Consider the following 17,071-nt stretch of genomic DNA (forward strand, 5'->3'; position numbering starts at 1 on the left):
TCGCCAGCACAGGAAGTGACGTTACCAGGCCTCGCCCTCACGGAAGCCAGAATCACCTTGGGTCAGGGCGCCAAGATGGCGTCCTCCGCCTCCGCTCGCACTCCGGCGGGGAAGCGAGTGGTGAATCAGGACGAACTGCGGCGCTTGATGAAGGAGAAGCAGCGTCTGAGCACCAACCGGAAACGGATAGAATCTCCATTTGCGAAGTACAACCGTTTGGGGCAGCTGAGCTGTGCCCTGTGCAACACCCCGGTGAAGAGCGAGCTCCTGTGGCAGACTCACGTCCTGGGAAAGCAGCACCGGGAGAAAGTGGCCGAGCTGAAAGGCGCGAAGGAAGCCACCCAGGGTCCGTCCGCCAGCTCAGTGCCTCAGTCAGCCAAGAGGAAGGTGTCGGAGGCGGACGGTCAAGATGCCAAAAGACCCAAGGCCTCCCCGCTGCCCCAGGTACAGCCCTCCACATCCGCTTTGTCCACCAACTTTGACAAAGCAGGGAAGGAGTCCACTAGAGCGACCCTCATTAAGGTTTCAGGACTCGGTTTACTCCCTGATTATGAAGATGAGGAAGAGGAGGAGGAGGAGGAGGGAGGAGAAGGGAAAAGGGGAGACGCCAGCAAGCAGCCGCCCGATGCACAGGGCAAGGAACACTCGCTTTCCTCCTCGAGGGAGGCAACAAGTAGTATGCTGCCAAGCGGCTTCTCGGATACAAATCCTCCCAAGGCCCCTTTAATTCCTCATTCAGGGTCAATTGAGAAAGCAGAAATACATGAAAAAGTAGTGGAAAGGAGAGAAAACACAGCGGAAGCATTACCGGAAGGCTTTTTTGATGACCCTGAAATAGACGCTAGGGTTCGAAAGGTTGATGCCCCAAAGGATCAGATGGACAAAGAGTGGGACGAATTTCAAAAGGCCATGAGACAGGTCAATACCATTTCCGAAGCCATAGTTGCTGAAGAGGATGAGGAGGGACGGTTGGACCGGCAAATTGGGGAGATCGATGAGCAGATAGAATGTTACCGTCGGGTGGAAAAGCTTCGGAATCGCCAGGATGAAATTAAAAATAAGCTTAAAGAGGTTCTGACTATAAAAGAACTGCAGAAAAAGGAAGAGGAGAATGTTGACAGCGATGATGAGGGAGAACTACAAGATTTGTTGTCTCAGGATTGGAGGGTAAAAGGGGCTTTATTATAGGGTTTCAAAGACCCAAGATTTCTACACCCTCTACAGTGGTACCAAAAGTGCTGTCTCTGGATATGATATTAGTTACTTCATGCCTAACTGGGTTGTTAAGATACAATGAACCTGTGAAGATAGCACTTTGGAAAGTTGGTGTAAAATATTTTTGAGGTAAAGTTGTTTTTGAAATTTTTCAAGTATTACATACTATATTGCCAACTTTTTACACATTTACTCAAGTGTATAATTTTGAGTTAAGTCTGTAAGCTGTAACTGTTGTACATAGTTAAATATATATTTACTTAAGTAATTCTGTTTTGAAATTTATAAATTAATAGAAGTCGGGCTAGCAGAGAAGGCTTTAGGTGAAAATCAAGTGTAGTATTTGGGATGTATTTGGTTTTTTTCTTTTCTGATCCCCTAAATCAACTCAAGGGTGGAGGATGTTTTTTTATTTTAAGAACACTACTCAAACACATAAATCAGGGCAAATCAGTTCTCTGAATTTTCTGTTTCAAAAATGTGCCAGGGGAACATGGTGAAAACATGCCAAACATGACCAGCCTCCTTAACCCAAAAGTTTCTCTTGTTTAAACCAATGATTCTTGGGTGTAGGTGCACAGGAAGATGACCCGCCAAGCTTTTGAAAAGGTGCATATGAGTGGCCTTGGAGCTTTTAAAAAATTCATGTGCCTGAGGCCTACTACTAGAGACTCAATAAACCTGGAGTGGGGCCCAGGCATTTGAATTAGTTTTGAAAGTTTCCCAGGTTATTCTAATATACACCAAAGTTGGAGAGCCATCTGGCCCTAAATCCAGAACACATATTTTTTCAGCCTGTTTTTTAAGTACCACTTTTTATTTTTTCTGAAGATGTTCTTTTTCTTAAGTAATCTCTACACCCACCATGGGGCTTGAACCCACAACCCTGAGATCAAGCATTGCATGCTCCACCAACTGAGCCACCCAGGCACCCCAAGAAATACTACCTTTTATTTATATCTCATCTAGTCTTAAATGTTATTACATCTTGTAGAAAATTAGGGTTTAGGGGCACCTGGGTGGCTTAGTCAGTTAAGCATCTGACTTTGGCTCCGATCATGATTTCACGTTTTGTGAGTTCAAGCCCAGCATCAAGCTCTCTGCTGTCAGCACAGAGCCCACTCCAGATGCTCTGTCTCTCTCTGCACCCCACCCCCCACTGGTTCTCGTTCTCTCTCTCTCTCTCTCTCTCTCTCTCTCTCAAAAAAAAAAAAGAAATTATTGTTCACAGTTTCTATCTATTGCAGGAAGAGAAGTTGTTTTCTCAAGGAGTTAACAATTGGCTTGTGCCAGTCAGATTGTTTAAATCACTGCTTTTCCCTTTGCAGACAGACCTATTCAAATAGGAAAAAGGATTTAGCAGTGTTCCAGAGGTAGAAGTGCATACAGCTTACTCAAATGAAAGTCAGCAATAATAATAATAGCTAAGATATATAGTTATTACAGTATAAACCAGGCATGGTTCTAAGTGCTTTACATAAAGTCAGTCTAGTTGCTCTAAAGCCCAGGTTTTATGAAGGATAGTACCAAAAGATAAGGAATGAAAAAGCCTGGCTTGAATGCTAGATGAAGGAATCTTCCTTTGGGCAACGTAGGAAAAGTGGAAGTTTTTGAGCAGAGAATTATATTTGCAAAAAAATACTATGGAAGATGATTTTGTTGCAATATATAAAATGGAACGAGGGGCACCTGGGTGGCTCAGTCGGTTAAGCTGCTCTTGATTTCGGCTCAGGTCACAATCTCACAGCTCATATGAGTTTGAGCCCCACGTGGGGCTTGGTGCTAATGGTGTGGAGCCTGCTTAGGATTTCCTTCCCTCCCTCTCTCTCTCCCTCCCGCCCCCTCCCACCCCCGCTCACACGCTCACTCTCGTGCTCTCTAAAAAAAAAAAAAAAAAAAAATAGACTTTAAAATGGAACAAATGTGGATGGGGGAGAAAAGCTGGGAGACTACTTGGAAACTGAATTTTAAAAGCAAGGTGAGCAAGACTTGGATTAGTTACAAGAGAAAAGGAATAAAATTGAAAAACTTCACAGGAAGGGCTAACATTTTAGTAACTGGATATAGAAGAAAAACAGGGATAAAGATGGAATTCAAGGATTTGGGTTTTTTTTAGCGTGGGTGACTAAAGGCAATCTAACACTTACTGAAAATGTTAACTATTTTGCTGTCTTTGCCAGAAAGTGTTTTCTTGAGCTGTCAGCTGGTAATAGCAACTTCGATTTGATAACGGCATGCCTGCCTTAAATGAATAAAACCACAGGTACTCACAGTTTTCTATCATCCATCACTTTATTATTTTAGAATGAGGTAATACTAAGGTGGGCTTGAGTAGAAGGTCCTGTTCTATGTTGGCTTAAGAGGCTAGGCTGATGATTTAGTAGAGCACTGTCCATTTAAAAATACGGTGTAGTGGGGCACCTGGGTGGCTCAGTTGGTTGAGTGCCTGACTGCAGCTCAGGTCATGATCTCAGTTTGTGGGTTCGAGCCCCACATTGGCCTCTGTGCTGACAGCTCAGAGCCTGGAGCCTGTTTCAGATTCTGTGTCTCCCTCTCTCTCTGCCCCTCCCCTGCTCACACCCTGTCTCTCTCTGTTCTCAAAAATGAATAAATGTTTAAAAAAAAATTTGTTTTAATACGATATAGGGGTGGTTGGGTGGCTCAGTCAGTTAAGGATCCAACTCTTGGTTTCGGCTCAGGTCACAATCTCACGGTTTTGTGAGTTCACGCCCCACATCTGGATATTCTCTTTCTCTCTCTCTCTCCCCCTCTCTCTCCCTCTCCCTCCCCCTCCCCCCCCCTTCCCACTCGCATTGTCTCTGTTTCTAAATAAATAAATAGAACTTTTAAAAAATAAAAATAAGATGTAAGCCACATATATATTTTACATTGCTTAGGAGCCACATGAAAGTAAAAAGAAATGTGAAATTAGTATCAATGTATTTTGTTTTATACACTATACCCAAAACATTCACTTTTCAATATATAGTCAATATTTAAATACCATGAATGAAATAGTTTACCATTGGGGGTTCTACATTTCTGAAGCCTGGCACATCTCAGTTTGGACTGGCTCCATTTCAAGTGTGAGCCATATGTGATGGATGGCTACAATAAAGGACAGTACATACTTAAAGGTGTGCAGGTAGAAAAATAAAACATGCACAGGAGGTAGCAAGCAGACCAGTATAGAGCAGAATGTTCATTTCAGACAACAGTGGAAGCTATGATTGGAAAGCTAGATTATGAACTGTTGTGGAAGGTCTTTAATGCCATGCTCTAAGGAGTTGGAACTTTCTCTAAGTTAACAATTGAGTATCCTTGAGGTTGTTGAGGCCTTAACTGTAACACAGTTAAAGAGTGCTAGGTATAGGGGCGCCTGGGTAGCTCAGTCAGTTAAGCGTTTGACATTGGCTCAGGTCATGATCTCACAGCTTGTGGGTTCCAGCCCCGAGTCAGGCTCTGCACTGACAGCTCAGAGCCTGGAGCCTGCTTCAGATTCTGTCTTCCTCTCTCTCTGCCCCTCCCCTGCTTCTGCTCACTCGCGTGCTCTTTCTCCCTCTCTCTCTCTCTCTCTCTCTCTCTCTCTCTCAAACCTAATGAAATATTTTTTTAATTAAAAAAAAAAGTGCTAGGTATATGTTACTACACATGTAAATAGCATTGGGTGTTCAAGAGGGACAGAAGCTCTCAAAATCTCCCAATGCTCTGCATCCCAGAGAATGAGTGGTGGGGCCCTGAACAAAATCAAGGGAATCCTTGTTGGGTCTGAGATCAATGTAAATAGCTATAGGGGTTAGTGGATCCTTTCAGATCCTCCACACGTTGGAGAGCTCCTTTATGCCTCTCTGAACTGGGTCAAAGAGGTTCTGGCATTAGACTGTAAATCCACTGAAGTTCCCAAATTGTAAGACTTAGTCCCACGGATTTCTTCCAGTCACTGTTCTCTTTTTTAGAGAACCTCCTAATTTAGCCAACAGTATATCAGAGTTACTGTAAATGCTACAGAGGTAATCCTCTTCACCAATTCACTTATCAATTTACTGTAGTTCCCCTGGGTTGAGGGGGAAAAAAGCTGATTTAATTAGCTTTCAAGTGTAAATTTGCCCAGTGCCTTACAACTTTCCAAATGCTTTCACATTTGTATTTCACATAATGATGAAAGTAATGACTACACACAAGGAAACAAGAGGCTGTGGAATGAGAATTCCAGAAAAAAAATAATTTAGGCCTAAAACCTTTAGTAGTAACTCACTAGATTCCTATGGAACAATAGGAAGAACAGAGGAATTGGCAAGAGAACAGAAGACCGAGGTTCGAGTTCCCACTCTACATTTTAATGGTTAGTAATCTTGGGCAAGTCACATCTCTAAACCTTAGTACACCCTACATCAAATGATGATATATCATTTACAGGTCAAATGACGATGCATCATTTACAGGTCAAATGACACATGCATATGACAGGGATTTATAAATTGAAGTGCAATAAGTGTCTGGTCCCCCACCTACAATGGTTGTATTTCATGAAGTTTTGACTTCATAAGAGTGGGAAAGCAATACACATTCTGTAGAAACTGCTTCAAATTGTGAACTGTGGGCCACCTGGGTGGCTCAGCTGAGCACCCGACTCTTGATTTCAGCTCAGATCACAATCCCAGGGTCATGGGATTGAGCCCTGCATCAGGCTCTGTGCTGAATGTGGAGCCTGTTTAAGATTCTCCCTCTCTCTTCCTGTGCCCTGCTCACACACTCTCTCTAAGAAAAGAAAAGAAAAAAAATTTGTTTTGAATTGTGATTTGAATCTTCTCCTGGGCCAGTGATAGGGAGTATGATATTGTCGTGATACTGGGCATGAGCAGTGAGCCACAGCTACCAGTGAGCCACATGATCACGGGTGTAAACAACCAATACTCTGACAGCCATTCTGTACTCCTACAACTATTCTGTCCTTCACTTTGAAGTATTCAATAAATTATATGGGATGTTCAACACTTTAGTATAAAATAGGCTTTGTGTTAGATTTTGCTCAACTGTAAGCCCATGTAAGTGTTCAGATCACATTTAAGGTAGGCTAGGCTAAACTATGATGTTCGGTAGGTTGGCTGTGTTAAATCCATTTTCAACTTACAGTATTTTCTTTTTCTTTTTTTTTTAATGTTTATTTTTGAGAGAGAGAGAGAGGCCGAGCATGAGAGGGGGAGAGGCAAAGAGGGAGGGAGACAGAATCAGAAGTAGGCTCCAAGCTGTCAGCACAGAGCCCAAAGTGGGGCTCAGACTCACAAACCATGAGATCATGACCTGAGCCAAAGTCGGACACTTAACCAACTAAGCCACCCAGGCGCCCCTCCACTTACAGTTATTTTCAACTTATGATGTCTTTATTGGGACTTACCATGGAGTTACGTCCTAATAAACCCATCCTAAGTTAAGGAAGATGGACTGGTCTTACCCTGTCCCATGCTAACTTCATTTTAGGCTAATAATTTAGTGCCCCTTAATTTCCTCTCTGAAACTGAGGTAATTAGAGTAATGATTTACTTGAGATTTCTTTTAACTCCAGATGTTTAATTTTGCCATGAGACAAGTGTCATCTCACCTTTTAAACATTTTTTTTTTTCAACGTTTTTTTTTTTTTTTATTTTTGGGACAGAGAGAGACAGAGCATGAACGGGGGAGGGGCAGAGAGAGAGGGAGACACAGAATCGGAAACAGGCTCCAGGCTCCGAGCCATCAGCCCAGAGCCTGACGCGGGGCTCGAACTCACGGACCGCGAGATCGTGACCTGGCTGAAGTCGGACGCTTAACCGACTGCGCCACCCAGGCGCCCGCACCTTTTAAACATTTTTAAAGTCATTCAATTGATCATCTGGAGACAGATGGCTAAACTACTGTTGCTTTTACTTATAAGATTTGCCCAGCATAGTCCTGTTTGTCTTGGCATAATATGAATAGTGCCCCCCACCCACCCTTCACCCTCAATGCTGTCCTTTTCTGGAGGTATATATACTCACCTAAAATTTTTATAAGAAGAAAAACCACTTTCTAATGAACATGGAATAGATGATCTCAATGGAAATAGCATGTTTCATTAACAGGAAATTGGCATGGGGCGCCTGGGTGGCTCAGCAGTTAAACGTCCGACTTCGGCTCAGGTCATGATCTCACGGTCCATGGGTTCGAGCCTGGCATGGGGCTCTGTGCTGACAGCTCAGAGCCTGGAGCCTGCTTTGGATTCTGTGTCTCCTTCTCTCTCTGCCCCTCCCCCGCTCCCACTCTGTCTTTCTCTGTCTCTCAAAAATAAATAAACATTAAAAAAAATTGAATTTAGGTCGAGTCACTGTCACTTAAAACCCTTCATTACATGCTTCCATTACACTTGGGGGAAAACAGCCCGGGCCCTTATTAAGCTCAAATGGTGCTCAGCTTTGCTGATTCGAATGTCTACTGCCTATGAACTAATGACGGGCCACAAGCCCCACTAAAGGGCGGTGGAAAGGGCAGGAGAGCATAACTGCTCTATGTCGAAATCAACTCATTCAATAGTGGGCTGGCATGGCCATGTCTTTTTAATTATCTGGAGAAATTACAAGTCAAGGTTGTTTTTGTTTTTAGTGAAATCTCAAAAACATCTTGTAGGCTAAAGGTAATCCATAGTATCTCACTCTGCGACCTGTCTTTTAACTTCATTTGCTACACTCTCCCGCCTTTATTCTCCACGCCCCCATTCTCGCTGGCTAACTTTCTATTCCTCAGACATGCCATTTTAGGACCTCCTCCTCACAGGACCCTCTGCTTAGAACCTGACTTCAAATAGCATGGCAATCTTATTCTGTTCTCAGCCCTGATGTTTCTTTCTCAGATGATATAAATAGCCATCTCTCCACCTCTTGTTATATCATTCTATGGGTTCATTAAATTTATCATTATCTTGAATTAGCTTATTTATTTGCACATGAATTAGGTCTCTCCCCAACCAGAATGTAAACTCCACAAGGGCAGGGGACTCATCTGTTTTGCCCACAACTTAATGCCAAGCAATCATAGAGTTCAATAAATATCCACTGAATGAATAACACCCACATAGCAGGAAGTTGCTTGGAAACGTGGTGAGAAGACCAAGCTAACTCATGGAAGCCAGAACCAGAACAAAAGTCAATTCAGAGGCCTAAAGGGCTGAGAAATCTTTTCCTACCTTGTGTGTCCCTTGTCTGGCACAAGAAGTCATTACCCACTCTGAGAGCAGCCATACAAGACGTATCCACAAGAGCCTCTGGAGTGCAATGGGCCACCCCCGCATTTAGCAGCTAATGAGAATTCCTCATGGCACCAAATAAGCAAAGAGGGATGTCCATAGATGTCCATATGTCAGCGGGAGCTAGTGGGCAGCCCTCTTTGCCTAGAGGCCTCTTAAGTGGAGGAAAGGAGGAGTAAAGTGATTCTGTAGCAGAGTGCGATCAAAAAGTCAGCAAGGACACATTGCTTCCCAGCTGCTCTCAGCCCTCGGTGCTCTTGTCTGCCACCGCCATTTCATTTGGCTCCCTCCTCCTGTCACTTGGCAGTCAAAGCTATTTCAGGGTGAGTCTGCACTCAGCCATCCTTCATTAAAATCACCCCCAGTCTCTCAGAGGAGAAAAGGAGTTCCATCTGGCTAGACCTCCCTTTTGCTAACGGCATTTGGCCAGCTTCACATGCACTTGGGAGCCAGCCGTCACCTTTAGGGGAGCACAGAGGACCACACTGGTGGGGTGGTTGATGGTGGGGGTTATTGCTGTTTTCGTTGTGTGCGTGTCTGCCGAATGTGGTTATAACAGAGTGTCGACCAAGCCAGGTTGTCAGGTTATTATTAATAATAGCTACCGTTTACTGGATTCCTACCATGTGTCTGGCTCTATGCTAGGGTTTGACATACACTATCTCTAATCCTCTCGACATCCCTGTAAGTATGTAATATCTTCATTTTACAAATGAGATTGATGCTCAGAAGTGAAGGAACTTGCTCAGGGCAACAATCCCAAAGTCCTCACTATTACCCTGCATCATTATTTAACATCACCTTACATTTACATAGTGAGCATATCTTTTATTCACTGCCTTCACATCAGTTTTCTTCAAGTCTCAATGCCCCCCGGAGGTAAAACAACTGCTATCGCCTCCATTTTAGACATCTAATGACTTGTCCAAGGTCACTCAGCAATTGCTAAAGTAACATTAGATGTAACTTGATTCCCTCTACTATTTAATAGAGAAATGCGGAAAAGGGGAGAAGATCCCCCAAAATAGCAAGAATTAAGACTAGGGAAGTTTGCTATCAACATTAAGAGATCTCAGCGCCGTTCAGAGACCTTGGCTGGGTTGGAAGCTATATTTTTTGAAGTTGTTAACAGACTGTCCACACTGCCCCACCCTCCTCCATTTCACCAGCAATAAATTTTACCCTTTTTTTAAATCTTTTATTTACTTTTGAGAGAAAGAGAGCACAAGCAGGAAAGAGACAGAAAAGGGAGAACAGAGAATTTAAAAGCAGGCTCCCCGCTTACAGCTGTGAGCCCAATGCAGGGCTCGAACTCACGAACCTTGAAATCATGACCTCAGCCGGAAGTTGAATGCTCAACCAACTGAACCACCCAGGCGCCCCAGTAAATGTTACTCTTTAGTGGTCTCTGATGGGAGCAAGAATAATGACTTCAGTTCCCAGACATTTCAACTAGGAAATAACAGAGCATGCCCTGTGGTCCACCACTTTTTAACTATGCGACCTTGGGTAAGTGATCTCACCCTTCGTTTCCACGACTACAGGGAGAGTAACAGTTCCTACCTCCTAGAATTACTGAGAGGATTAAGTGAATTTCAAGGCATATACATGCTTTTACATATAGCTTTTTTTATTTTTTATTTTTTTTTTATTTTAAAATGTAAAAGCATTTTACCTAATGCTTTTGAATAAATGAGTGAAGACATGACCCTTAGATTCAAGAAAACTACAAGCTGGTTGTATTGTAAATAGTATAAGAAATTGAGCAGGACCAAGGCTTCTCGGTGGCTCAGCTGGTCAAACGCCCAACTCTTGGTTTCGGCTCAGGTCATGATCTCACATTTCGTGAGTTCGAGCCCCGCAGCAGATTCTGCGCTGACAGCGCGGAGCCTGCCTGGGATTCTCTCTCTCCCTCTCTGCCTCTCCTACGTGCTCTCTCTCTCTCTCAAAATAAATAAACAAAAAAAAATTTTTTTAAGAAAAAAATTGAGCAGTATCCAATTATTTATTAAACTACTGGTATAGGCAGTAGAAAGAGAGCTAATCAAAAGTGTTCAGTCTGACTCTTCCCACTGACTAGTTATGTGTTATTTATCTAGTCAGTTTGCTCTCCAAGCCTTAGTTTTACCATCTCTGGGTATTATGCTATCTGGGTACTCCCTAAGACCCCTCCCACATCTGTCTATCACTGTGATATTGTGATTCAAAATAAGAGATACATATTTTGGGGCACCTGGATGGCTCAGTTGGTTAAGCATCCGACTTCAGCTCAGGTCATGATCTCTCGGTCTGTGAGAGAGGCTCTGTGCTGACAGCTCAGAGTCTGGAGCCTGCTTCGGATCCTGCGTCTCCCTCATCTCTCTGTCCCACCTCTGCTCGTGCTCTGTCTCTCTTTGTCTTTCAAAATTGAATAAATGCAAAAAAAAATTTAAAAAGAGACATATATTTTGGCCTTTGTCCCCATTTCTGGCATAGATCTCCTAAAACCCTTGGAATTTCCTAAGTGATTAGGGTGGTAAGAGTGACAAAGGGGTCATTTGTTACTCAAAACAAGCCCCTTTCAAGCACCTCAGAGTTCATGATAATCAGGTGACTTCTGGGCAGCCCCTAAGGTTATGTGCTGCTTGCCAGGGGAAACAAGCTTGCAATTAGAAAGTTAAACTTTCAGCACCCCTCCCCCATCTCTGGGAAGGGAGAGGGGGCTAGAGATTCAGTCGGATCACCGACTGCCAATGATTTAATCAATTGTGTCTCTGTGAGGAAACCTCTGTCAAACCCCGAAAGGATGGAGTTTGAGAGTTTCCAGGTCGGTGAATATGTGGACATACCAGGAGGGTGGCGTGGCCAGAGAGGGCTCTGTACTCCTCCTCGCACACCTTGCCCTATGCATCTCTTTCACCTGGCTGGCCCTGAGTTACATCCTTTTATTTCTCTCTTTATTTTAACGTTTATTTATTTATTTTTAGGAGCGAGAGAGAGCGAGAGATAAAGTGAAAGTGGGGGAGGGGCAGAGAGAGAGGGAGAGGGAGAGAGAGAATCACAAGCGGACTGCACACTGCCAGCAAGAAACCCCATATGGGGCTCGAACCCACAAACCATGAGATCACGACCTGAGCTGAGGTCAGACGCTTAAGCGACTGAGTCACCCAGGCGCCCCGGATTACATCCTTTTATAATAAACGGATAATCCAGGAAGTAAACTTTTCCTGAGTTGCTCCACCACATTTATCAAACCCACAGAGCGGGGTCTGGGAAGCTCTGACTTGCAGGTGGTCAGTCGGAAGCCCGGGTGACAACTTGGCCTTGGGACTGGCATCTGAAGTGGGGGCAGGGAGCAGTCTCGTGGGACTGAGCCCTTAACCGAGACCCTTTCATTGCTGGATGTAGAAAACCCATGTCTGGTGTTACAAGTGAAGTAGTCTTCAGAGTATCGTCTGTAATGCAAGTGGAAGCAATTGGGGTTTTTTTCTTTACTATCACCAACACCAAGACCGAAGCTGAAGGCGGGAGAGGGAGAGCACAGCGGGCTGCACGGTCAGAAGGTTCAGTAAGAGGGCATGGGTGGAAGCTCCCAGAAGAGAGAAGAGGGGTAGGCCCTCTCCTGATGTAAAGGGAATGGCATGAGACACGAGAGAGGAAGGAAGCGTTCGACCTGATCTTCAAGCTGTACCATCATACCCAAACTGGAAAATCAACGGGCACCAAGGCCACCTCTCAGCCAGCCTAGAATCCACTGGAGGAGACAGAACTTAGGTTTGTTTCCCAGATAGGCATATCTCTTTATAAATTTCTCTTTTGAAAATTATTAACTTGCCTCCTAAAAATCGTGACTAGAAAACCCACCCCTGAAGTTTAGGGAAGGCGTAGCAACTTTGAGGCCCCTCACTCTGTATCTGTGACCTCAACTGTCGGGATCGAACGTCCTAAACCCTGCCCCGTCTCTGTCATGGTCAGCTATTCCCTGGAGGCACACGAGACACTTGACTCCACTGGTCTCTGTCCTACCTCAACCTGGCAGCTACTGCACAAAGCTATCCCAAGGAGAGGCCAAGAAACCCCGCTGGTTAAGAACCAACCGCCACAGCCTTTATTGAAAATAAAAAGCCATGGGCTGATGTGAATTATTACATCTTCCCACAGCTGTTCCCTTTTAAATATTTATTCTGGCAAACACCATCACCGTTTTTTACAACTTATTTTAATTGTGTGACTATTAAGCAAACCAAACCGTAAAATTGGCTCTCAGTGCTGAGATTTATGTGATTCATAGACCAGAGCTTATTAAAAAAGGGAATCTACTGAGTGTAAACTAGCTTCACGAGTGCCCCACACTGTCTCTCGGAAGGTGCGAGGCCTTTTCCCTACTCCTGCCTGTGACTGCCAAGCTTCCATAGTGAGTAGCGTAAAAAATGAACAGAATCAATGATTTTTTTTTTTCTCCTTAACAATCCTAATGAGCTTAAACTGGAAGTCAGGGATGTTACAGTTGTTTTGTTTTAATTTTTTTTTTTTTTTTTTTTTTTTTTTTGAGAGACAGAGCACAAGCAGGGGAGGTGCAGAGAGAAAGGGAGACACAGAACCTGAAGTAGGCTCCTGGTTCCGAGCTGTCAGCATAGAGCCGATGCAGGGCTCGAACCCACAAACTGTGAGATCATGACCCGAGCTGAAGTCAGATGTTTAACCAACTGATCCACCAAGGCGCCCCATGTTACAGTCTTAAAAGGGGGCGGCAGAAGCTCTGGGAGACTCAGCAACAGAATCGGTGCCCTGGAGGGTTTGGCAGCAACATCCAAGGGGAGGATTTAATCATGTGGACTTTGAGTAACTAGGAACAGGTAGGAGGTACCCTGGTTATTTGTCACCAAGGTCATTTTTGGTTTGGATCATGGAATTGCTTTAGGACTTCAATAAAAGCGCTCCCTTGAAAAATGCACTTACAGGGGCGCCTGGATGGCTCAGACTCTGACTCTTGATTTCTGCTCTAGGTCATGATCTCATAGTTTGTGAGTTCGAGCCCCTCATTAGGCTACATGCTCACAGCGCAGAGAGTGCTTGGGATTCTGTCTCCCAGCTTGCTATCTTTCTCTCAATAATACATAAAAAGAAAAATGCACTTACAAAAATTTACATGAATCCTTGGTTACTCTTTCACTGTTACCACCCAAGCTGCCTTCATCTTCCCCTGTATTTTTACGGTAGCCAACTAACTCATCTCTCAGTTTCTCCACACAGCAGCCAGAATGATAGCAATCCTGGTAAACCTAAGTCAGATCATGTTACTTCTCTGCTTAATACAATCCACTGGCTTCCCATTTTACCTGCAGTAAAAGGCACCAGATCTATAGGATCTGTCTCCGGATACCCTGCTGACCTTGTCTCCAGCTCCTCAACCTTAACTCCTGCTGCTGTTTGCACGCCCATCTCCTTGCTGATCTCATAACCTGACTGACACATCCTGGCCTCTGGGCCTTAACTGCTATTCCCTGTACCCTAGACTACCACGTGGCTCTCATTCATCCCTTCCTGTCTTTACTCAGTTGTCGCTTTGGGGGTGAGGCCTTCCTGACCACTGTGGGTTTTTTTTTTTAGTTTATTTATTTATTTTGAGAGAAAGGACGAGCTGGGGGGTGGGGGGCGGCAGAGAGAGGGAGAGAATCCCCAAGCAGTCTCTGCACTGTCAGTGCAGAGCCCGATGCAGGGCTCAAACTCACAGATTGTGAGATCATGACCTGAGTCATCAAGAGTCAGAAGCTTAACTGACTGAGCCACTCAGGTGCTGCTTGACCACTGTGTTTAAAACTGCACCCCCATCCCCGCCTTGCCTGGCACCTCCTATCCTCCTCCTCTGCTTTCTTTTTCTCCAGAGCACTCAACGTCACCTTACATACTATGCATTTTATTTATTATTTATTTTCTACCTCCCCCTTTTTGTTTCACTGCTGTATTCCACTTCCTGGAATAGTCCCGAACACAGAATAGGCATTCGATACCTGCCTGATTGATTCCGCTTCGCAGTGGGATGGACGCATCCAGGCTGGGGAGTGGAGGGGAATGTACATTTAGTGAAATACTTCTAAGTGCAGTTTGCAAGTTAATATAAATCCTATCACTTAACTGTCACACACAATCCTAGAAGGTATTTTTAGCCCCATTTCACCATGAAAACTGAAGCCCAGAGAAGTTAAGAAAATAGTTACACAGCATAGTTCAAACCTAAATTTGTTATTCCAAAGCCCTGCTATTTCCACTACACGTTACTTCACCCTCCTTGGTAACAGTTCCCACTTCTCTAATGAAATGCAACTGCCAGCTTTCACACCTAGTTCTGTTTTATACTGGGGGACAGGGGAATGGAGGGTGAATCAAAGAGATTAGGGGTTCCTTGGAGCTGTATTCAAGCAAAACAAACATTAAGAGCCTGAGTCTTTTTGCACATTTACATCAAACATTGCCAAAGATACAATGTAATAAACATTCTTCTGAGGGAGCTGATCAATTTCAGAGTTTCAAGTCCTTGCATTCACTCATGGGTTTCATTAATGTATTTATAAATATTTGCTGAGTGCCTACTATGTGCCCAGTACTATTCTCCACATTGATGATAAAAAGACACATAAGGCACAGATGTCACCCTCCACAAACACTGAAGTCCAGGGCAGTGCTGTCCAACAGAAGTATCAATTGAGTGGAGTATGCAGTTTTACATTTTCTAGTCACATTTTCAAAAGAGTGAAACAGTTGAGATTAATTTTAATATATTTTTATTTAACTAACCCAACTTATCCAAAAGATTACTTTAACATGGAATCAAATAGATAATTGATGAGATATCTTACAGTCCTTTCTTGTTTGGCAACACATCTTTGAAATCAGTGTGTATTTTACGCTTACAGCACGTCTCGATTTGGACTGGCCATGCTTCAAGAGCCTGATAGCCACATGTGGCTAGCAATGACAGCAGCCAACAGCACAGGGCCTGGGAAAAAGGTATAGTCAAGGGGATTCTCAAAACAATGTAGTAAATGCAGCGATAGAAATCAGGATTCCTCAACTGCCCGTTAAAATTTGAGCCTCCAGTGACCTTCCAACCCCCAAAACCATGCTCATTCTGCAGCACACTAAAGACTGCCCCACTCCAAACAGTGGGATTGTGGTTGTCCTCAACCAATCAAATATGTCCAAACAAAACTCATCCTTTTACCCCAAATACCTACTTCTCCCTGTTCATTTTGTATCTTAGTTGATGGCACCATTATCTCCTGCTCACTAAAGTCATTCTCATTTCATCTTTAGGTAAATGAGCATTGTATCCAAGTATTTATTTATCCAATCCAAGTATTTATTTTAGGGGCGTCTGGCTGGCTCAGCCAGTAGAGCATGCAGCTCTGGATCTCAGGGTTGTGAGCTCCACCCCCACATCGGGTGTAGAGATTATGTAAAAGTAAAATCTTCAAAAAAAATTTTTTTAATAAAAAGTAAAATCCGAATATTTATTTTTTTAAAAAATGCCTGTTCCTCTCCATCCCAACTAACTTAGCACGTTCAGGCCACTTTCTCACATGGGTCACTACCAGAAATGTTTTGGGTTTTTTTCCCAGTTTTATTGAGATGTAATTCACATAGATTACTACAGAAGTTTAAGGTGTACACAGCATAATGGTTTGACCTATATATTATGAAATGAATGCGAAACTTACAAAACTTACCCAGTAAGTTTGGGTAGCATCCACCATCATATACATAAAATAAAAAGAAAAAAGGGAAAAAAAGAGAAAAAATTGTCTTTCTTTAATAATATGGAACTCTTTATGAATTTGTGTGTCATCCTTGTGCAGGGGCCATGCTAATCTTCTCTGTATGTTCCCATTTTAGTCTACGTGCTGCCTCAGCAAGCACCAAGAACCTTTCATTTCTTCCCTTGCCTCAGTCTCTCCCTGACCCAGCCTCAAAAGTAGTTTACTATTCCCTAAGGCCCTTTATGGTTGCCCATCCCCTACACAGTAAAAGTCAAGCTCTTTTGCACAGAGCACAGAATTCCCTCCAGAATCTGATTTTAGTTTGCCTAATACTGCCCGATTGTTTGCTGTTCCTAGACCCTGAACAAGTTCGCTTAGGTTCTCTGAGCCTGCTGCTCTTTTGTAAAACTAGCTATCCTAATCCCTCAAAAAGTTGACCTGAGGTTTAAGCAACACAAGGGATTACTCTCCCCAACACTCCTTTACACTTTTAATGTGTGTCCACGTATCTAGTGCTTTTCAACTCAATACTATTTATTGAATACAACGTGCTAGGGATTGTGCAGGACACAAGACACAGGGAATATAGAAAAATAAATTGAAAAAAAAAAAAGGTTGAATGACGCATTCCTTTGCCTTCCCCAAGCTCATTACAAAACAGTTTCTCAACCATTCGATTTAAGGACTGGAGCATCTCTAACATTATGAACGCATCGGGGCGGGGGGGGGGGGGATCCTCTGAAGGTCAGGCCAGGGTGCGACCCCAGCTACCACCATGCCCCCCCCGCCCCCGGCACCTCCACTTTTCCTGACCTCCACCGCAGGCGGGGAACCACCCCCAAACCCCAACACCGTTCCCAAAGCC

At 43.8% G+C, this 17,071-nt stretch overlaps 1 protein-coding gene and 1 non-coding gene across 2 annotated transcripts; one reads left to right on the top strand and one right to left on the bottom strand.

Moving 5' to 3' along the window:
• Positions 1-46: 46 nt before the first annotated feature.
• Positions 47-15,825, top strand: ZNF830 (zinc finger protein 830). The gene is made up of 2 exons (XM_007096061.3): positions 47-1,344; positions 15,364-15,825. Exon 1 carries the CDS (start codon positions 76-78, stop codon positions 1,186-1,188), a length of 1,113 nt encoding a protein of 370 aa, XP_007096123.1. The 5' UTR covers positions 47-75; the 3' UTR covers positions 1,189-1,344; positions 15,364-15,825.
• Positions 15,826-16,260: 435 nt separating this feature from the next.
• On the bottom strand, positions 16,261-16,366 carry LOC122233809. Its single transcript, XR_006211541.1, has one exon. It is a non-coding gene; the product is annotated as a U6 spliceosomal RNA (small nuclear RNA).
• Between the last annotated feature and the right edge of the window lie 705 nt (positions 16,367-17,071).

The sequence above is a fragment of the Panthera tigris genome, chromosome E1, assembly GCF_018350195.1.
Source record: "Panthera tigris isolate Pti1 chromosome E1, P.tigris_Pti1_mat1.1, whole genome shotgun sequence".
In the NCBI taxonomy this organism is placed as follows: domain Eukaryota; kingdom Metazoa; phylum Chordata; class Mammalia; order Carnivora; family Felidae; genus Panthera; species Panthera tigris.

Bases quoted from the DNA above. Each gene is read 5' to 3' on its own strand.
- ZNF830 (XM_007096061.3), top strand. From the start codon at position 76: ATGGCGTCCTCCGCCTCCGCTCGCACTCCGGCGGGGAAGCGAGTGGTG.